At 41.0% G+C, this 23,548-nt stretch overlaps 2 protein-coding genes across 2 annotated transcripts in view; both read left to right on the top strand.

Annotated features, from left to right (window-relative positions):
• The window catches only part of LOC115125953 (trace amine-associated receptor 13c-like), a 28,836-nt gene extending 25,314 nt beyond the window's left edge, over positions 1 to 3,522 (top strand). The window contains exon 6 of the mRNA XM_065017571.1: positions 2,290 to 3,522. Within this exon, the coding sequence (XP_064873643.1) occupies positions 2,290 to 3,125 (836 nt within the window). The 3' untranslated portion in view covers positions 3,126 to 3,522. The remainder of the gene's footprint in view (positions 1 to 2,289) is intronic.
• An 8,827-nt stretch (positions 3,523 to 12,349) lies between these two features.
• On the top strand, positions 12,350 to 23,094 carry LOC115125952 (uncharacterized). The gene is made up of 5 exons (XM_065017546.1): positions 12,350 to 12,509; positions 18,893 to 19,042; positions 19,195 to 20,115; positions 20,748 to 20,816; positions 22,928 to 23,094. Exons 1-5 carry the CDS (start codon positions 12,350 to 12,352, stop codon positions 23,092 to 23,094), a joined length of 1,467 nt encoding a protein of 488 aa, XP_064873618.1.
• The last annotated feature ends 454 nt before the right edge of the window (positions 23,095 to 23,548 follow it).

The raw sequence follows: 23,548 nt of genomic DNA, 5'->3' as shown, positions 1-23,548 counted from the left end.
GTGACAGTCTGGAGACGCCGTGGAGAACGCTCTGCTGCCTGCAACATCCTCCAGCATGACCGGTTTGGCAGTGGATCAGTCATGGTGTGGGGTGGCATTTCTTTGGGGGGCCGCACAGCCCTCCATGTGCTCGCCAGAGGTAGCCTGACTGCCATTAGGTACCGAGATGAGATCCTCAGACACCTTGTGAGACCATATGCTGGTGCTGTTGGCCCTGGGTTCCTCCTAATGCAAGACAATGCTAGACCTCATGTGACCTCCATGGATTGATAAATTTGATTTCCATTGATAATTTTTGTGTGATTTAAAAAAAAAAAATTAATAATTTCTACCTAAAAATACCTCTACATTTCAATCACATATCAGTAGTAATGAAGGAATAAAATCCACTAGATAAAAACTGTCCAGTCCGACCAGCTCTTGTGTGTATTAGTTTGAGGTTGACAACTTTAGCTAAATATTTGCAATACACTTCCTCACATCTTTGCAATAGTTCTTAAACCACAGTATTTGTGAAATGAATGTCAGATATATTTCCTTAAACGTATTTTGTTGTGTGCTTATTCTTTAACCATTTGATATGCTCCTGGTCATTTTGAAACTTTATCGTCTACTAATGGCATGTCCAACTTATTGTGAGAAATTACCCTGGTCACTCAAAACATTTATTAATCATTTCAGAAGAATAAATAGCTCTCACTTTAGATTAGGGACTGCAAAAATATTTGATTAGTACTAATGATTAGTAAATGGTTTAAATATACAAAATCCAATGACTAATACATAATTTAAAAGTTATAAATGTGAGAATACCTAGCGTAGTAACATTTAACAAATGTGGGAGTAATGATTAATAAATGGTGATAAAACTGTAAAGGCCTGTAAATGCTTTATTACTGAATGTTATTATAAAGTGTTTGTCTGAAGCCTGATTCACACAATAACACTGTTTACTGTTACAGTACAGTATTTAGACTTGTATTATAGGTGGTCCTTGTGCCCAGGGTCTGGGGGCTAACGCTGAAGCTGTTGAGGGCTATCTTCATTAAATGGCTAATCGTGAATTATTCCAAAAGATGTCATTTTTTTTCCAGAAATGTTCTTTTATAAGTGCTTTTGAGATGATTGATTCAACCAAATGAAATGGAAATGACATTTTGTCTATTTGTTTAAATCAGAGAAAACAACACACCAGAAAAGGAAAACAACATTAAGGGATGATTGGGTCAGAATATAGTGTGGTTCTTCTGATGTCTGACAAATAGTATTTGTCCCCATGATGTAACTGAGACAGTGTCCCTCAACTTGAAGAAGTACTATTCATAATTTAGTTCAGATGGAAGTTTCAAATGCCAGTCTATGGAATGTTCATTTGTAATGCCATTATTCATTTTGACTGCATGTGCTCTAGTGCATACCCCATACTGCTCTACAAAGGCAAAACACAGTAACAATATAATTTATTTTACTGCAAAATCTGACTTCAAAGTCTTTTTCTGTCTAGACAGACACCAATTGCTGATACTCCATGATATATTCTGATCAACTGGCTTGTTCCTTTGTCAGGAAACTAAATACCACATTAATCAGATAATATAACTGGCCATTACAACAGATTAAATTCATAGGGCTGCAAAATGTCAACTTCAACTTCCCTACTGTCAACTTTCCTACACACTGGCCAGCTGACATGTGGTCATGTCTCCTGAGGTTGTGGAATATGGTCCAAACTGAGCACTGACATCACCTAAACCAGTTAGTCTGCACAGTTATCCTATTTCCCATGTAAAATAGCCTTTGAGTGACCAGAACATCTCCCATACTATATATTCCCATATATTTCCCCCCATATATTTCCCCATTAAAATGATCAGTTGAGAAAATGTACCTTTGCTCTCATCTCTAACTACCAGTAAGACTGAAGGACAGGCTAGGTGGGCAGAGGAACATCCAATCCGGTTATACATTACACCATAAATTATTTGTTTATCTAACCGTTTGTTCATTTGTGTGCGTGTGTGTTTGCATGCAGAGAGACTCCGGGGAGGGGAGTTTCTGTCATTAACTCGGGGATAAATAGAGAGGCAGAGCTCAGAGTTTGTCAGAAGGTGGACCTGACAGGGTCACACACAGGACCAAGCAGGACCTCAGCATTTTGACCTTTTATTACAAATGGAGAAACATGAAGATGTTCAATACTGTTTTCAAGACAGAAACTCTTCTTGCAGAAAGGCTTTGCTATCGACATCTATCTACATAACACTGTACATCTTCTTCTCATGATTTCAGCAGTTACAGTATTTTTGAACGTACTGGTGATCATCTCCATCTCTCACTTCAAGCAGCTCCACACTACAACCAACCTGCTCATCCTCTCTCTGGCTGTGTCAGATCTCCTGGTGGGACTGATTGTGATACCAGTAACGACTGTAGCATTAATGGAATCATGCTGGGGATTTGGGAAATATTTCTGTGTGTTTCAGATCTACATTACTTTCTTATGTAGTTCTTTATCTCTGGGTAATTTGGTCTTGATATCTATTGACCGCTATGTTGCTGTGTGTGATCCCTTATTGTACCACTCTAAAATAACAACAACAAGAATGATGTGTTGTATATTCATTACCTGGTGTTGTTGTATCATATACCGAGCTGCTATTATAAATAACTTTGTAAATGTACATGTACCAAGTAGGTGTTTGAAAGAATGTTTTATTGTTGAAGGAATAACCTGGGGTAATATAATTGACCTTCTATTTACAATGGTTGTCCCGTGCTCTATTATTATAACACTTTATATGAAAATCTTTGTGGTGGCCAGATCACAGGCCAGAAAGGTATTTTCAAAAGAGGCTGCCAGTGTGTCTGGTGTTAAAACTGGACAGGCAAATAAGTCTGAGAGAAAAGCAGCAAAAACTCTAGCTATTGTTGTTTTCAACTATTTCATTTGTTGGATTCCATTTTTATTTTCTTTCTTTTTGTATTTTTTAATTGACAGTTTATTTTCAGTTATGATCATCGGCTTTCTACCACTAGTTAATTCTTTTATCAATCCAATAATTTATGCTTTCTTTTATCCATGGTTCAAAGTGACAGCTAAACGTATTTTAACTCTGAACTTTTAAATTGCATTTAAAAAAAAAATGTATTCTTTATTTAACTAGTCGGTTAAGAACAAATTCTTATTTACATTGTCGGCCTAACTTAAGGCATAAATAGTTTTTATTCCTACGTTTGACAAACATGTGTTTTGATATAGTTATGCAATACAATTGTTGTAATTGCTTCTTTCATGTAACAAAACACTGACATTACTTATCTCAGTATTGTCATCATATGGTAGATGCGTGTGGTGGTGATTTGTCTGAATTGGTTTGGAATGACTTGGAAAAAGTATAAGAAAGCATAAGCTTGTTTTATCAAATACGTTGTAGTCATTTTGGGTTGTATATTCCAAATACCGAAGTCTGTGGTTGTTCCATGTTATTTAATAATAAATAGTATGTAAGTATTCTAAAAGTACATTCTGAGAACGAGTCATTGTGTATATTGTTTAACATCTCCCTCTAGTGGCTCAATTGGAACACAATGCCTTCAAATGCAGTAAAATTTAAATGTACAATATGCATGATATCAGATAACGTACAAGTCTATCTCAATGGTATATGTAAGTAGTTGAGAGTAAAATGCAAGAAAATGCAAATATGTGTAACACTTTATAATGTTCAGTAATAAGCCATGTGTGAGGCATTTACATTTTTGGTCACCATTTATGATTACACCCACATTTGTTAAATGCTACTCACTTAGGTATTCTGACATTTATAAATTACTACTATATGCATTAATGATTAAACACAATAATGCAGGAGACTACAGCAGACACTTCAACCTCAACATACTGGTTATGAACACTACCACTACTCTCACTACATCACTGCTGCCAGGTCAGGGGTCACACCAGAGCAGCTCTGTCAGAAGCTGTTTAGTGTGAATGAATAGAGTGTTTGGGTAACACACTAAATTATTCATAATGGATAAGTATATAGTTTATGATTTATTGTCTCATTATTCCCACTTTTGTTTTAGTAAGCTAGTTATTCACACATTTATTAACAACTTTTTATCGTCTGTAATAATGATTTATAAGATCATTCAAAAGATGTTTAATGAATGAACGTATAAACCATTTACTAATCATTAGTAAAATAGTTTTTCAGTCTCTAATCTAAAGTGAGGACTATTCATACTTTCTTAATACTTTATAAATGTTTTGAACAGTGACCAGTGAAATGTATCACAAGAAGATGGACATGCTATTTGTAGACATCCCAGTAGTACCTGATACTCCTTAAGTTCTCAAAATGACCCAAAACATATCAATGGTTAAATAATAAGCACACAACACAGAGGATGTTAAAGGAAATATATTGAACCTTATATTCAAAAACAGTCACATTGTTGTGGTAGTGTGCTGAAGTAGTAACATGTTTTGTCTGAAAATGCTAACATCTGTGTTTGTTGGCAGTGACTTTCAAAACCAAAGTGTGGATTGCAGTCACCCATTAGAGCAGTTCATAGACTGATTACAGGGTAATAGAACCAATATGTAAATGCATCACTTAACTGAACATTACATTTAAAGGGTTACTACCTTTAATACACTACACGTGTTTTTAACCAACATGGAGTCGACATTAAATTGACGTCTGTGCACAGTGGGCAGGGATTGTTTTCAGTATGTGAAGTGGCCATAGAATGACAGTATAATTCTGTGACTGAGAAGGATGACTTCATTCTGTATGAAAGACAATTATGTCTGCTCTATAAAGTCAATTTCTATCTGAACTTTCTGTATTAGGTGAAAAGTGTGTCTCTGCCAAACTGAGAAGAGACCATCTGTCTGAATAATACCTGACTTCATTACAGGAGACTCCCTGAATATAATGGTCTTATTTTGATTGATGAAAAAATATGCACAAAACATGTAAAACCAAACTTTCCTTATATTTACTCCACCTGTTAACCCTAACAGTCCTGAGGCTCCAGCAAAAAAATGGTGTGCAGGATGGCGTGGTTGGTGCCGTTCAGTCTCTCACTCAGCGGCAATGGGCACTCTCCCGCAAAGCTGTCATAGAAATTCTGGTTTATTGTGAAGTCAATAACCGATAAAAAAAAAGCCTAATGTGCAATGAAACATGTTGTTTTGTGGCCTTCAGAGAGGCAAATATCAAAGGTGTGAGTGTGATTAAAATGAGCCCAGAGCAGACAGTGGCAACCCATGTGGTTACTGTGGAGTAGGCTAGTGTATAAGGAAAGTAGCTTTCCTAAACCCCCCCCCCAGCCATATTCGAACTGTCACTAATTGTGCTGTCAATTGAAGTTCTTATTTTGTGTACTAGACTAAATTTGTATCCGAAACTTTTTGGCAAGAATTCCTGTAACTTTGATGAGATAATTATCAAGTTAATACAACACCATGATCACATTAATACAATATAATTATCACTTTTTAATATGTGATCCTGAAATGATCTCATATTAACTTCTTAAATGTTAATTCCCAAATTTAGGGGATTTTCATTTTTATTTAGATTTTGTGTTTAATAGCCATATGTACATGTGTGATTGCAGAGTACAGTGAAAATCTCAGGCTCCGAGCTTGAACATGCAGGACTAAGTGAAATAAAATAATGAAAATGGTCATTAAAAAAAATTAAACATTTGAAATAGCATTATGTCCATTGGGTTGGAGGCAGAGTAAAAACTGCTAATGTTGTTGGGGGGAATGACCATAGGGGGAGCAGCATGACCATTGAACGGGTGTGGGGATCAAGTTAAATAAAAACAAAAGAAATAGGATAACCATATTAACAACTGCAACAGTGATGAATGTCATTGGGGTGGGGGCAGAGTAAAAGGCAGTTGGGGAGGGGTGTCCATTGAGGGAGTAGGAGAGGGGAGGAGGAGCAGGTAGCTGACTAGTGGTGGCTATTCAGCAGCCTGATATTCTAAGGGTAGAAACTATTGGACAGTCTTCCAGTTTTTGCCATGATGCTGCTGTGTTGCGTCTGAGTGTTTGAAGCAGGTAGAACAGGGCATGGGTGGTTGAGGTCCCTGATGATCTTCTTGGCCTCCCTGCGGATTTGGTGTTGTAGGTGTCCTGTAGGGCAGGCAACGTTCACCCAATGTTGCGTTCGGCTGCACGTATAACCCTCTGAAGCTTCTTGTGGTCCGCGGCAGTGGAGTTGCAGTACCAGGCTGTGATGTAGCCGACAGTATGCTCTCGATGGTGCTCCTGTAGAACACTGTGAGGGCCCTCAGGGACAGACCTAATTTCTAAAGTATCCTGAGGTTGAAGAGTTGCTGTTGTGCCTTCTTCCTCATGGTGTCTGTGTGGTCAGACTATTTGAGCTTCTCCGAGATGTATCTGCAGGGGAATTTAAAGTTATTGACCATTTCCACAGCAGCCCTGTTGATGAGGATGGGGACGTGTCCAGCCTGGTTCCTCCTGTATTCCACAATCAGGTTCTTTGTTTTGTTTTTAACATTGAGGGAGAGGTGGTTTACCTGGCACCATGCCGTCAGAGTGCCTACCTCCTCCCTGTAGTCTGTCTCATCAGTGTTGGTAGTCAGTGCTACTGCTGTTGTGAAGTCAGCGAACTTGATGATGGAGTCGGAGGTCACACAGTTGTGGGTATACAGGAAATACAGGAGGGGACTGAGGACTCAGCCTTGTGGGGCCCCTGTGTTGAGAATCAATGTTGAAGAGGTAAGGTTGCCTTCTTTCACCGTGAGCTTTGTAATGAGCTTGTTGGGCACTATGGCCATTTTATCAAGGCATATGGTACTAATTAATTATTAAATAATATATTCACAGGTGGACAGAGACATCAATGAATGACAGGAGTGCACAAGAAAATCAGTTGGATTTTCTCTGACCACTAACTATATAAAAAATGATTACAGTATTAAGGCATCTGAAATGTTATACATCTTATTGATTGTGAGTATATGTAGTTTATCAACAGAAAAACTCAATCACTATTTTTCATGAATAGGTTGTTCATAGCATATGAAATTTGAAACTGAAATCTACAATGTACTATTTGTCATCATATTTACAATAGCAGTGCAAACTTGTGCAAAAAGTGCATACGAAGCATAGATAAGCAACAAATCTGAGCTTTATAACATAAGGCATTACTAGGTACTGTTCATGGCTAACTCATGAAGACATGTTTTATATGGCCATCCACTTTATATTAACATTAAATTATGTACAGTATAATATCCTCTAGATACCTTGTCAGAGGATGCAAAAATGATCTTGAGAGAAACCTTCAGCAAACCCACCTGACCCACTTGGAGGGAGTGTTTGAGCGCCTCTGGAGCCATGGATTGAAACTACAACCCCTAAAGTGTCACCTGTTCTAGGGGCAGGTCACTTACCTTGGGCATGTGGTGGGCACCCAGGGGTTCACACCGGACCCTGGCAAGGTCAAAGCTGAAAATGCATGGGATACGCTTAACACAGTGAGTTAGTTCCGGTGCATTGTGGGGTATTATAGGTGATTTATCACATGTTCTACATGATTGCCTTACCTCTCAAAAATCTATTGGAAAACCAGTGTCCCAGTACAGTGGTCTTTGTGTTCCGGGTCAATTTGAAGGGATTGAACTGGAACTAAGGGAAGGGCTAAAATAGTGACATCCGGGATGTTCTGGGTCAGGTTGACCCAGCAAGTTGACCTTGACCTTGGTCTATGTAATTATTGAATGCTTTGTCCTTGAAACAAGCTGCTTCATGCACAAGAATGGTGCAACTGTAACAGTATAAACTTTACGTCCGTCCCCTCGCCCCGACCTGGGCGCGAACCAGGGACGCTCTGCACACATCAACAGTTACCCCCCGAAGCATCGCTCCACAAAAGCCGCGGCCCTTGCAGAGCAAGGGGAACCACTACTTCCAGGTCTCAGAGCAAGTGACGTCACCGATTGAAACGTCACTAGCGCGCACCACCGCTAACTAGCTAGCCATTTCACATCGGCTACACAACCATGATGATCACATTGATATAATGATGTTCCTATGATGCTCATTCACTAAGGAACAGTGATCTGAAGTCAACATGACCTTGACCTTCGTGTTAGTAACAAATTGTATTCTGTGCAGTAAAGGTCTAACCATGCTGATCACAAGGATATATGTACAGTTGAAGTTGGAAGCTTACATACACTTAGGTTGGAGTCATTAAAGGCACAGTCAGCTTAGTGTATGGAAACTTCTGACCCACTAGAATTGTGATACAGTGATTTATAAGATCACCACTTTATTTTAAGAGTGTGAAATGTCAGAATAATTAGTAGAGAGAATCATTTATTTCAGCTTCTATTTCTTTCATCACATTCCCAGTGGGTCAGAAGTTTACATACACTCAATTAGTATTTGGTAGCATTGCCTTTAAATGGTTTAACTCTGGTCAAACGTTTTGGGTAGCCTTCCACAAGCTTCCCACAATAAGCTGGGTGAATTTTGGCCCATTCCTCCTGACAGAGCTGGTGTAACTGAGTCAGGTTTGTAGGCCTCCTTGCTCGCACATGCTTTTTCAGTTGTGCCCACAAATTTCTCATAGAATTTAGGTCAGGGCTTTGTGATGGCCACTCCAATACCTTGACTTTGTTGTCCTTAAGCCATTATGCCATTACTTTGGAAGTATGCTTGGGGTCATTGTCCATTTGAAAGACCCATTTGCAAAGAAGTTTTAACCTCCTGACTGAGGCCTTGAGATGTTGCTTCAATATATCCATATCATTTTCCTACCTCATGATGCCATCTATTTTGTGAAGTGCACCAGACCCTCCTGCAGCAAAGCACACCCACAACATGATGCTGCCACCCCCGTGCTTCACGGTTGGGATGGTGTTCTTTGGCTTGCAAGCCTCCTACTTTTTCTTCCAAACATAATGATGGTCATTATGGCCAAACAGTTCTATTTTTGTTTCATCAGACCAGAAGACATTTTTTCCTTGCTGAGCGGCCTCTCAGGTTATGTCGATATAGGTCTGGTTTTACTGTGGATATAGATACTTTTGTACTTTTTTTCTCCAGCATCTTCACAAGGTCCTTTGCTGTTGTTTTAGGATTGATTTGCACTTTTCGCACCAAAGTACGTTCATGTCTAGGAGACAGAATGTATCTCCTTCCTGTACATGCGTACTATTGTTTGTACAGATGAATGTGGTACCTTCAAGCATTTGGAAATTGCTCCCAAGGATGAACCTGACTTGGGGAGGTCTACATTTTTTTTCCTAAAGTCTTGGCTGATTTCTTTTGATTTTCCCATGATGTCAAGCAAAGAGGCACTGAGTTTGAAGGTAGGCCTTGAAATACATCCACAGGTACACCTCCAATTGACTCAAATGGTGTCAATTCGTCTAAGGTTCTAAAGCCATGACATCATTTTCTGAAATTTTCCAACTCGTTTTTCAACCACTCCACACATTTCTTATTAACAAACTATAGTTTTGGCAAGTCGGTTAGGACATCTACTTTGTGCATGACACAAGTAATTTTTCCAACAATTATTTACAGACAGATTTTTTCTGATTAAACTGAGTTTAAATGTATTTGGCGTATGTTAACTTCCGACTTCAACTGTATGTTTTTCCTGTGATATTTAGAGGCCGAGCGACAATCATCTGACATTTGGCCATAAAAGTCTTTAAAAAATTATAAAATGTCATAAATTGTCATAATTTGATTGATTTGTGACTTTGGAACAGTCATCAAAAAGAAAGGAGGACTAAGGCATTCTTCATATAATTAATTAAAATTTCTTTATTTGTATGGCATGTTCAATGGAAACAAAGTTTAAAAACTCTGCCGCGTTGAAATGTCCTATTAGGGTACTATGAAATAGATGGCTCTCCTATTCTTGGCACTTTGCCCGGTCATATTCAAGGGTGGAACTACCTTTCTAAGGGGTTCTGATGCTTCTAGTTTGGAGTTGCAATTTTGATAACACATTTACAGTATTTCACTTTTTATTGTGTATAGTATTGCTTACTAGGTGTTGTCCAATGAATGCTGTAACCACTCTCTCTTCAAATCAGGGCTGATTGGAAAAAGCTGTTTAAAACTCATATCAAACATGGACAACAACAGTCTAAACATAGCTGTACATAGCTGGATTTTAACCTCCCAAAATGAATTTTCCAGTCACTGAGAATGTCCTCTTTTATATATGATTTCCCCCCCTGATAGACCCAACTGTTACAAATTTAGAGCAACATTTTTGAATACTGTTCCAAATAGAGCAAAAATATCTGGTGGAAACAGCTATGGTTAGACTGTTGTTGTCCATGTTTGATATGGTTTTTAAACAGCTTTTTCCAATCAGCCCTGATTTGAAGAGAGAGTGGTTACAGCATTCATTGGACAACACCTAGTAAACATAAACAAACATAGCTGTTTCCACCAGATATTTTTGCTCTATTTGGAACAGTATTCAAAAATGTTGCTATAAATTTGTAACAGTTGGGTCTATCAGGGGGGGAAATCATATATAAAAGAGGACATTCTCAGTGACTGGAAAATTCATTTTGGGAGGTTAAAATCATATATTTATGATATTGATGTACATATCTCCCCCCTGGCTCTACAGAGATGCAAGTTTCTGAGGGCTGTAGGCTGTGTTGTCTCAAGTGCAGGAGGGCCTGGAAAGGGTCATCACCTATGGCAACCTGAGCTTGATACCGACCGAGCGGTATTACCAAAACTACAGCTACTACAAGATGGAACTGCTGAGACTGAAATGGGAGGTAACAGAGTTTAAGTTTAAACCTTACCTGTGGGGATCCAATTTCACTGTTTACACTGACAATAACCATCTTGTCAATCGGTGTACAGCCAACCTCGGGGTAGTCGAGCAGCTCTGGGCCAGTCGAGCAGCTCTGGGCCACACAGTTGGCAAACTACCAGTTCAAAATCTAGTACCATCCAGAAGCCCACAACATCAACGCCAATGTCCTCTCTAGGCTTCCAGAGAAAGGAGGCAAGGAGGCGCCCCAGACCCAGTTCGTTTGAGGGGCCCCCCCAAAAACACATGGCCTTGGAGTGTTTGGCAACATACCGACGAGACGGGGGCCAAGAATGTAGAACGCGTTTCCCTATCAAATCAAATCAAATCAAATGTTATTTGTCACATACACATGGTTAGCAGATGTTAATGCGAGTGTAGCGAAATGCTTGTGCTTCTAGTTCCGACAATGCAGTGATAACCAACAAGTAATCTAACTAACAATTCTAAAACTACTGTCTTATACACAGTGTAAGGGGATAAAGAATATGTACATAAGGATATATGAGTGAGTGATGGTACAGAGCAGCATACAGTAGATGGTATCGAGTACAGTATATACATATGAGATGAGTATGTAGACAAAGTAAACAAAGTGGCATAGTTAAAGTGGCTAGTGATACATGTATTACATAAGGATGCAGTCGATGATGTAGAGTACAGTATATACGTATGCATATGAGATGAATAATGTAGGGTAAGTAACATTATATAAGGTAGCATTGTTTAAAGTGGCTAGTGATATATTTACATCATTTCCCATCAATTCCCATTATTAAAGTGGCTGGAGTTGGGTCAGTGTCAATGACAGTGTGTTGGCAGCAGCCACTCAATGGTGGCTGTTTAACAGTCTGATAGCCTTGAGATAGAAGCTGTTTTTCAGTCTCTCAGTCCCAGCTTTGATGCACCTGTACTGACCTCGCCTTCTGGATGATAGCGGGGTGAACAGGCAGTGGTTCGGGTGGTTGATGTCCTTGATGATCTTTATGGCCTTCCTGTAACATCGGGTGGTGTAGGTGTCCTGGAGGGCAGGTAGTTTGCCCCCGGTGATGCGTTGTGCAGACCTCACTACCCTCTGGAGAGCCTTACGGTTGAGGGCGGAGCAGTTGCCGTACCAGGCGGTGATACAGCCCGCCAGGATGCTCTCGATTGTGCATCTGTAGAAGTTTGTGAGTGCTTTTGGTGACAAGCCGAATTTCTTCAGCCTCCTGAGGTTGTTAGTTAGTTATCGCTAGTTAGTGACCGAATTTATATATTTAACCTTGCAAAATTGTATATATTTCTGTTTGGTCAGGCGTCCGAAGAGACCTCTGAACAATTCAGATCAAAAATAGAAATTTGTTATGTTGTCTACCAGGACAAAAACGGAGTCTGCAAGAGCAGGCCGTAGCAAGCCTGCGCCCTCTTCTGATTCACCCCCTCCACCGGATGCTGCGGCTAATGTCGGCCCCACAGGAACACTAACTGTGGAGCTGCTACAATCCGTTATGGGCACCCTCATATCCGATATTTTTGGTCAAATTGACTCTCACTCTACCAATCTCAGGACTGAGATATCAACGGTCAAAGACAAGCTTGAAAAATCAATCGAGAGTATACAGAATAAGCTTGACGCCCACGGAGTGGTCGTATCGGAGCTGGAGTACGGTGCTACAATCCACAGCACTCGCATTAGCCAGCTTGAGGCTAAAATTGGCTCATTAACAACTAGGGTGGCATTCCCCGACAATAGGTGGAAAGTAGAATGCAAAGAACAACATTCGTCTTCTGGGAATACTGGAGGGAGTGGAGGGCCCAAGACCGACTTCAGGAGCTGCTCGGCCTGGAGGAGAAGCCACTGCTAGACCGTGCCCACGACACCCTGCGTAGCCGACCCCGGAATGAAGATCCCATGAGACCATTTGTCATCAGGGTGCATTTCTTTCACGTCAGCAATGACATTTGACCTTTTATTTAACTAGGCAAGTCAGTTAAGAACAAATTCTTATATTCAATGACTGCCTAGAAACAGTGTTCAATCTGTCGTTCTGCCCCTGAACATGCAGTTAACCCACTGTTCCTAGGCCGTCATTGAAAATAAGAATTTGTTCTCAACTGACTTGCCTAGTTAACTTCTTGCGTCGAGCCATCCCGGATCCGGGATCGTGACTACAGCCTCAAGACCATTACCATAACGCAACGTTAACTATTCATGAAAATCGCAAATGAAATGAAATAAATATGCTAGCTCTCAAGCTTAGCCTTTTGTTAACAACACTGTCATCTCAGATTTTCAAAATATGCTTTTCAACCATAGCAAAACAAGCATTTGTGTAACAGTTAAGCTATTCATTTAAAATTGAGCGGGCAACATTTTCACAAAAACAAGAAAAGCATTCAAATAATGTACCTTTGAAGAACTCAGATGTTTTCAATGAGGAGACTCTCAGTTAGATAGCAAATGTTCAGTTTTTCCAAAAAAGATTATTTGTTTAGGACAAATGTCATCTCAGATTTTCAAAATATGTATCCAGGAGTGTTTCAACCATTAGCAAAACAACTATTCATGAAAATCGTGAAATGAAATAAATATGCTAGCTCTCAAGCCTTTTGTTAACAACACTGTCATCTCAGATTTTCAAAATATGCTTTTCAACCATAGCAAAACAAGCATTTGTGTAACAGTATTGATAGCATTTTCAACAAAAAACAAGAAAAGCATTCAAATAAAATAATTTACCTTTGAAGAACTTCGGATGTTTTCAATGAGGAACTCAGTTAGATAGCAAATGTTCAGTTGTGTAGGAGAAATCGCTCCGTTTTGTACATCACGTTTGGCTACCAAAAAAAAACGAAAATTCAGTCATCAAAACGCCGAACTTTTTTCTAAATTAACTCTATAATATCGACTGAAACATGGTAAACGTTGTTTAGAATCAATCCTCAAGGTGTTTTTCACATATCTCTTCGATGATATATCGTTCGTGGAAGTCTCCTCTCTCCCCTGAATCACATGGATGAATGCGTGCAGCTTGGAGATTACGCACCAATTTCGACAAAGGACACCGGGCGGACACCTGGTAAATGTAGTCTCTTATGGCCAATCTTCCAATGATATGCCTACGAATACGTCACAATGCTGCAGACACCTTGGGCAAACGGCAGAAAGCGTAGGCTCGTTCAGGGCACATTCACAGCCATATAAGGAGACAATGGAAAACCCTCCAAAGCTTAGGATCAAGGGAGACACTCAAGTTTTTAATACTATATCCCTTGAAACATTGATGAAAATTGTCAAGGCCTCTTAACCTTCAAGCTGCATACTGGACTCTATTCCAACTAAACTACTGAAAGAGCTGCTTCCTGTGCTTGGCCCTCCTATGTTGAACATGATAAACGGCTCCCTATCCACCGGATGTGTACCAAACTCACTAAAAGTGGCAGTAATAAAGACTCTCTTGAAAATGCCAAACCTTGACCCAGAAAAAAACTATCGGCCTAAAAACTATTGGCCTATATCAAATCTCCATGTTTTAAAAAGCTGTTGCGCAGCAGCTCACTGCCATCCTGAAGACAAACAATGTATATGAAACGCTTCAGTCTGGTTTTGTACCTCGTTATAGCACTGAGACTGCACTCGTGAAGGTGGTAAATTACCTTTTAATGGCGTCAGACCGAGGCTCTGCATCTGTCCTCGTGCTCCTAGACCTTAGTGCTGCTTTTGATAACATCAATCACCACATTCCTTTGGAGAGATTGGAAACCCAAATTGGTCTACACGGACAAGTTCTGGCCTGGTTTAGACCTTATCTGCCGGAAAGCTCTGTTTGTCTCTGTGGATGGTTTGTCCTCTGACAAATCAACTGTACATTTCGGTGTTATACTCAAGGCTCTGTTTTAGGTCCACTATTGTTTTCACTATATATTTTACCTCTTGGTAATGTCATTCAGAAACATAATGTTAACTTTCACTGCTATGCAGACAAGAGGTCGACCGATTATGATTTATCAATGCCGATACCGATTATTGGAGGACCAATAAAAGCAGATACCGATTAATCGGCCGATTATTTTATATATATATATTACATTACGACAATTACAACAATACTGAATGAACAATGAACACTTATTTTAACTTAATATAATACATCAATAAAATCAATTCAGTCTCAAATAAATAATTAAACATGTTTAATTTGGTTTAAATAATGCAAAAACAAAGTGTTGGAGAAGAAAGTAAAAAAGCGAACGATAGACGTCACGCTAGCGGAACAACTTCCAGTTAAAATAGTTATTATAGATTTTAAACATTTAGGTACACATAAGTCTTATTTTGGTTGAAAGCTTAAATGATTGTTAATCTAACTGCACTGTCCAATTTACAGTGGCTACTACAGTGAAAACATTCCATGTGATTGTTTGAGGACGGCGCCCCACGTAAAAATATTTTTTTCCAAAGGCACAGGTTTCATACATTCACATAAAGATGAAATATTCACTTACTTTTTGAAAATCTTCCTCTGATTTGTCATCCAAAGGGTCCCAGTTATAACATGTAGTGTCGTTTTGTTTAATAAAATATTTTTTTATATCCCAAAAAGTCTGTTTAGTTGGCGCCATCGATTTGAGTAATCCACTCGTTCAACTTGCAGCGAAAGGAATCCGAAAATCTACCCCTAAACTTTGTTTCAACAAGTCAAAATACAAAATGTATTTTCTCCTCAGACACGCTAAAATGTAATCAAACTATAATATATTTTTCAGAAAGAAGTATGTTCAGTAGGAAATAGGATTTTAGCAGGTGCACAACTTCATCATTACGCGCGGTGTCACGGGTTTTGCAGACTGTGACCTCATACAAAAACTCTTATTTGTTTTTGAAGTTACAAGCCTGAAACTTTGAACATAGACTGCTTCCCTGTGGAAGGCATAGGAATTGCATTTTTAAGAGGATGGTCTCTCCAATTGTTTTTTATTCAGGTTGGTTTTTCTTTGGAGTTTCTCCTACCTTATCTATTGTGATATATTCTCCTACATTATTTTAACATTTATACAAACTTCAAAGTGTTTCTTTCCAATGGCACCAATAATATGCATATCTGGCTTCAGGGCCTGAGCAACAGGCAGTTTGCTTTGGGCACGTCATTCAGGTGGAAATGGAGAAAAAAGGGGCTTATCCCTAAGAAATTTTAAATGTGCAAACAGGAAAAATAACTCTGGACCACCTACATTCCACACACAGATACTCATTCAAAGCTCTCCCTCACCCTCCAATAGGCAAATCTGAAAATAATGATATCCTCCTACCAAACAAAAATTTGTCCTTCCTGCTACCAAGCAAAAATTAAAGCAAGAATCACCAGTGACTCGATCAATAAAAAAGTGGTCAAAGGAAGCAGATGCTAAGCTACAGGACTGTTTTTCTAGCACAGACTGGAATATGTTATGGGATTCCTTCGATGGCATTGCATAATAAGTGCATCGATGATGTCGTCCCCACAGTGACCGTACGTACATACCCAAACCAGAAACCATGGATTACAGGCAGCATACCATCCGCACTGAGCTAAAAGCTAGAGCTGCCGCTTTCAAGGAGCGGGACTCTAACCCAAAAGCTAATAAGAAATCCCGCTATGCCCTCCGACGAACCATTAAACAGGTAAAGAGTCAAAACAGGACTAAGATCGAATCTTACTACACCGGCTCCGACGCTCGTCAGATGTGGCAGGGCTTGCAAACTATTACAGACTACAAAGGGGAGCACAGCCTAGAGCTGCCAGTGACATAATTCTACTACACAAGCTAAATTACTTCTGTACTCGCTTTGAGGCAAGTAACACTGAAACATGCATGAGAGCATCAGCTCTTCCAGACGACTGTGTGATCACGCTCTCCGCAGCCAATGTGAGTAAGACCTTTAAACAGGTCAACATTCACAAGGCCACAGGGCCAGATGGATTACCAGGACATGTCCTCTGAGCATATGCTGACCAACTGGCAAGTGTCTTCACTGACATTTTCAACCTCTCCCTGTCTGAGTCTTTAATACCAACATGTTTCAAGCAGACCAACATAGTCCCTGTGCCCAAGAACACTAAGGAAACCTGCCTAAATGACTACCGACCTGTAGCACTCAATTCTGTAGCCATGACGTGCTTTGAAAGGTTGGTCATGGCTCACAACACCATTATCCCAGAAACCCTAGACCCACTCCAATTTGTAAGTCGCTCTGGATAAGAGCGTCTGCTAAATGACTTAAATGTAATGTAAATGTAAATTTGCATACCGCCCAAACAGATCCACAGCATTTCACTAAGGTTTACTATAGCTGTTTTATTTTATTTGGCGCATTGTCACAAATACAATTTGATTTGTTTTTTGATTTGAATACTTATGTAAATAAGTACTTAAAAAAAAGAAAATTGCAAACCTAAAAATAAAAAAATCTGTTTTTGCTTTAGGGCATTGTGTGTAGATTGAGGAATTGTATTTATTTAATGCATTTTAGAATAAGGCTGTAACGTAAGAAAATGTGGGTCTGAATACTTTCCGAATGCACTGTATAGTGTACCACTATTTCATACCACCAACTAACCCTACACCTATATACCATACATGTTTGCGTCTGTGATTTTAGAACTACTTCATATAAACTCTGTTTTTCATATAGGCTTTAACCTGGCACGACATTTTGATAACCGCGCAAATCTCTCTCAGACAAGGTCAATTGTATCAATATATTCACCTGTAATTACCTCCCCAAATGAAATGCCAATGGGACTTTCATAAAGAACTACACATCTTGTTGCATGGTTTGACAACATCCCTCAAGGCACATTTCTCCACGCAAACTCCTCGACAAATAGCCTAGCAAGAAACAGATATTATATGTGTTTCAGTTTATCGTGTGTATTCTTGTTCAGCATTTTTTTAATTCCATGCCTAGCTACCTTAGCATTTTTAAATTACTTAATGTTTTTCAATTAACCCCTGCCTTTGTAGATCACTAGCTTACCTTAGGTCTCTCCGTCGACCAGAAGCAAGGATGGTTCTGTGCTATGTAACGTTACCGGAATGTAACCACTACTCCAATAAGCACATGTACATTTGATTGTTTTCCAACCTCTAAGTGAGAGGCATCGCTAGAGATGTGTGATAAGGTACGCCCTGTTTGGGAACTGCTAACAAGCGAATTTGGTTAGGTCAAAGATCTGTGGTAAGCTAACGTAAACTAACTCACTTTTGTGCATCCCGCAATTCCGTACAATTGACCTTATTTTACGTAATACTACTTCCAGGTCAACTGTAATATGAATACCACTGTAAAGCACAATTTCTTCCCTTTCCAACAAAATCAAAGAGGAGACTTCCACGCTGCCTGTTTCTGCTTGATTTACGTAGGTGATGGCGCTTCGCTGGGCCTTTTTAAAAAGGCGTGTGGGGAGCGAAGGCTACAAAGTGATAGTGAAAGGGGGAAGATGTTGTGTGGGGCAACAGGCTTTTTCACCCGATTTGTCCAACTAATCTACTTTCAAATGTAAATAAAACAATATAAAGAGTTCATGTAATGTCTCATTACATACCTGTTTGAAGGGTTGTGTCGAATTTGAAGGGGGTTTAGGGCTGCGCTAACATTAGCCTCACAAGTAAACTGCAGCTGTTCCGGCTTTTGAGTGTCATGATGGCTCGCAGTAATGACGCGCAAAATTAACCATTGATTGAATGAACTATTGATGAACTCACGAGTAATTAACTTACACTCACCATTGATTATGTCTTGATAAGTAAATAAATACATGAAATGAATAAAAAAAGAAATAACTAACAACAGTTGTAACACCAACTCACCTCTGTCCTCTAACTCCATCCTAACTTATTCAATGATTGTAAAGTACAAAAAATGATGCTCTTTCCATGACATATGCAATAACATAATGTTGGATTACATGGAAATGTTATCCACATTTGTGAGTCCATTTCCTTGGAACTATGTTAATAAATTATGTTGCATGAACACACAAAAAACTCCTTTCATTTTATTTTGACAGGAAATATCTGGAAAGGGAAAGGCCCAACAAGAGCAAAAGAAACGGCGTCGCTACAGGCTGCTGTCAAGGAGGTGAAGGCAGGGAGGAGTCTGAGGAAGGAGCCTGAGGGAGGAGCCTGGGGGAGGAGCCTGAGGGAGGAGTCTGAGGGAGGTGCCTGGGGGAGGAGCCTGAGGGAGGAGTCTGAGGGAGGAGCCTGGGGGAGGAGCCTGAGGGAGGAGTCTGAGGGAGGTGCCTGAGGGAGGAGCCTGGGGGAGGAGCCTGAGGGAGGTGCCTGAGGGAGGTGCCTGAGGGAGGAGCCTGAGGGAGGTGGCTCGTGAGTTTGGTATACCTCACACCACTATCCAGGAAGGCAAAGCAGAGGAGGCAGGAGGAACTGCACAGGAAGAGGGAGGATCTGCAGAGGAAGAAGCAGGAGTTGCAAAGGAAGAGAGAGAAGATCAAAAAACGCAAGGCTGAGGTGCAGGTAGAAGACCTCGCCGGCGGGCACTGTGCCATCTGCCGCAACATCAAGGTAGAAGACCTCGCCGGCGGGCACTGTGCCACCTGCCGCAACATCAAGGTAGCAGGCCTCGCCGGGGGGCACTGTGCCACCTGCCACAACATCAAGGTAGCAGACCTCGCCGGCGGGCACTGTGCCACCTGCCGCAACATCAAGGTAGCAGATCTCGCCGGGGGGCACTGTGCCACCTGCCGCAACATCAAGGTAGCAGGCCTCGCCGGGGGGCACTGTGCCACCTGCCACAACATCAAGGTAGCAGACCTCGCCGGGGGGCACTGTGCCATCTGCCGCAACATCAAGGTAGCAGACCTCGCCGGGGGGCACTGTGCCATCTGCCGCAACATCAAGGTAGCAGACCTCGCCGGGGGGCACTGTGCCATCTGCCGCAACATCAAGGTAGCAGACCTCGCCGGGGGGCACTGTGCCATCTGCCGCAACATCAAGATAGCAGACCTCGCCGGGGGGCACTGTGCCATCTGCCGCAACATCAAGGTAGCAGACCTCGCCGGGGGACACTGTGCCATCTGCCGCAACATCAAGGTAGCAGACCTCGCCGGGGGACAGTGTGCCATCTGCCGCAACATCAAGGTAGCAGACCTTGCCGGGGGACACTGTGCCATCTGCCGCAACATCAAGGTAGCAGATCTCGCCGGGGGACACTGTGCCATCTGCCGCAACATCGAGCCACCAATTGATGAGAACAACATTTATGAGTGGGTGCAGTGTGAGTTCTGCCTGCTCTGGTTCCATCTCCAGTGCCTGGATTTGGAGGTGGTGCCAGAGGGTGACTGGTACTGCCCCAAGTTCAGCCTCAGCAAGGAGCAGTAGAAAGAAGAGCCCCCCCCTCTCCCACACACATACACACCCACAGAACATTTAGCAAATATTTTAGTAAATAGCTTTTATTCCAATCAGTTGTTTTTTATTCCTATCTGTTATTCCAATATATTTATTCCAATCAGTTGTCTTATTCCGATCGATTATTCCAATACATTTATTCCAATCAGTTGTCTTATTCCTATCGATTATTCCAATACATTTATTCCAATCAGTTGTCTTATTCCTATCGATTATTCCAATATATTTATTCCAATCAGTTGTCTTATTCCTATCGATTATTCCAATATATTTATTCCAATCAGTTGTCTTATTCCTATCGATTATTCCAATATATTTATTCCAAAAGTGTTTTATTACAATCATTTTAAGTGGAGACAGTGTTCTCGTCACGTCTCCTGTCAGTACCTGTTTACAGGGAAGCAAATGGTCTTAAAACATTCCTTAGTTCATAACTATAGCAGTTTGGTGACATGATGTAAAGGGTCACTGAACTGGCTGTGTACTTTGGTCTTTTAGGGAGTCCCCGTTCATTTTCTCCACCCGAACAGAAAAAGGGGCATGCAGGAATGTCGCATCTCATCTTGGGTAAGATCATGTCATGTGCAAATGAGTTTAATAGATGGCACACGTGAGAATTTATGACATGTGTTATTGCACCCATGAGGTTGGCACAGCAAAGGTAATTCAAAACGTTAAAACAGCAAACGTGAGAAAGAAAAAATGAAAGTTCTGTCAGCAGGTTTGATAAATGCAGATCGGAGGTCAGGTGTATTCTTTATAAGATTCGGCACATGATTGTTTCATTGTTTGTGTTATTGATAACCACATTGTAATTGGCACCCTAGTCATGAAATATTAGTTTACTATTAGCTATAATTATATTAATTTAGACAAAAATCATGAATTATGAAGTTTTCTTACAAGTGTATATGGTTAAGCATGATTTTAATCTGCGAGAGAAGGGCTTCCCCTGGTGGAAAGAGGCTTTATGGCACAAAATTAGTTGCAAATGCGTGCTGTACATTACGTAGTGAAAAGTCACGATAAACCCTGGGTCTCGACCCCGCCCTATGCAACTGGGTACTGGACTTCCTGATGGGCCGCCCCCAGGTGGTGAGGGTAGGTAACAACATCTCCACCCCGCTGATCCTCAACACTGGGGCCCCACAAGGGTGCGTTCTTAGCCTTCTCCTGTACTCCCTGTTCACCCACAACTGCGTGGCCTTGCATGCCTCCAACTCAATCATCAAGTTTGAGGACGACACTACAGTGGTAGGCTTGATTACCAACAACGATGAGACGGCCTACAGGGAGGAGGTGAGGGCCCTCGGAGTGTGGTGTCAGGAAAATAACCTCACACTCAACGTCAACAAAACAAAGGAGATGATTGTGGACTTCAGGAAACAGCAGAGGGAGCACCCCCCTATCCACATCGACGGGACTGTAGTGGAGAGGGTAGTAAGTTTTAATTCCTCGGCGTACACATCACGGACAAACTGAATTGGTCCACCCACACGGTCAGCGTTGTGAAGAAGGCGCAGCAGCGCCTCTTCAACCGTTAGTAGGCTGAAGAAATTCGGCTTGTCACCAAAAACACTCACAAACTTCTACAGATCCACAATCGAGAGCTTCCTGTCGGGCTGTATCAATGCCTGGTACGGCAGCTGCTCCGCCCACAACCGTAAGGCTCTCCAAAGGGTAGTGAGGTCTCCAGAACGTATCACCGGGGGCAAACTACCTGCCCTCCAGGACACCTACACCACCCAATGTCACAAGAAGGCCATAAAGATCACCAAGGACAACAACCACCCGAGCCACTGCCTGTTCACCCCGCTATCATCCAGAAGGCGAGGTCAGTACAAGTGCATCAAAGCAGGGACCGAGAGACTGAAAAACAGCTTCTATCTCAAGGCCATCAGACTGTTAAACAGCCACCACTAACATTAAGTTGCTGCTGCCAACATACTGACTCAACTCCAGCCACTTTAATAATGGAAATTGATGGAAAAATATATCACTAGCCACTTTAAACAATGCTACTTAATATAATGTTTACATACCCTACATTATTCATCTCATATGTATATGTATATACTGTACTCTATATCATCTACTGCATCTTTATGTAATACATGTATCACTAGCCACTTTAAACTATGCCACTTTGTTTACATACCCTACATTACTCATCTCATATATACATATATAGACACTGTACTCGATACCATCTACTGCATCTTGCCTATGCCTTTCTGTACCATCACTCATTCATATCTTTATGTACATATTCTTTATCCCTTTACACTTGTGTGTATAACATAGTAGTTTTGGAATTGTTAGGTTAGATTTTCTCGTTGGTTATTACTGCATTGTCGGAACTAAAAGCACAAGCATTTCGCTACACTCGCATTAACATCTGCAAACCGTGTGTATGTGACAAATAAATTTGATTTGATTACTGTACCATTTGGTTTTTGAAAACAACTGCATCTGAAGTTCATTCACTTCCATTTCTTTTTGGGCAAAAATGAACCAATGAAAAAGGAATGAGGCAGACTAAGTCAGAGAGCATTTGGTTTGTTTATTGCAGCTAAAGGCCTATATTGACTCTGACATTTCAAGTACTGTCAATTGAACTCTAGGTCCTACTTCTAGAGTGTGAACCTAATATGTCTGGTTTTGTCTGTCCCCTGCAGGTAGACTGGTATCAGGCTATAGCAGCAGCTGCCACGGATGCGTGGATAAACATCTGTTCCTCAACATGTCTGTCTTCCGCACACCAAGATTCCTCCTGGTGCCACAGGCCCTCAGCGTGTCACTGTACAAGGGAGAGGATCAAGCTACGAGGCCAAATGCAGGCTAGTGCTGTCCCAGTTGGTTAAGCTAGAACCAGAGCCCAGATACATCACAGCGCTGGCAGAGAACTGACTTAAACTGGGTCATAACTATGGACTGGTGCTGGAGCTGCAGCCACATCCAGGCCACGCACTGACCACAGACACCTTCACATCCCACCACCCGGGGGAAGGCTGTCCCGTTCCAGTTGAGGGTTACCTGCCCACTGCCATTATTGTGTATAATTACCCAGCAATCCTGTTCAGCTCAGCTGCTGGTAATCATGAGGGAGCAGTTGGTAAAATGGAAGAGCTTCACTGGTCGCTGTATCCCTAATTATAAATAAACTATTTACTAATCCATTACAAATTCTTTAGTGTGATACCCACTCTCTATATTCACAGCATCTGAGAGAGCTGCTCTTAAGTGATCCCTGACCTGTCAGCAGTGATGTAGTGTTGAAGTGTCTTGCACTGTAGTTT

Source organism: Oncorhynchus nerka, linkage group LG1 (assembly GCF_034236695.1).
Source record: "Oncorhynchus nerka isolate Pitt River linkage group LG1, Oner_Uvic_2.0, whole genome shotgun sequence".
Classification (NCBI taxonomy): domain Eukaryota; kingdom Metazoa; phylum Chordata; class Actinopteri; order Salmoniformes; family Salmonidae; genus Oncorhynchus; species Oncorhynchus nerka.
The sequence above is the reverse complement of the archived record's forward strand: the minus strand, read 5'-3'. Positions and strand labels throughout refer to the sequence as shown.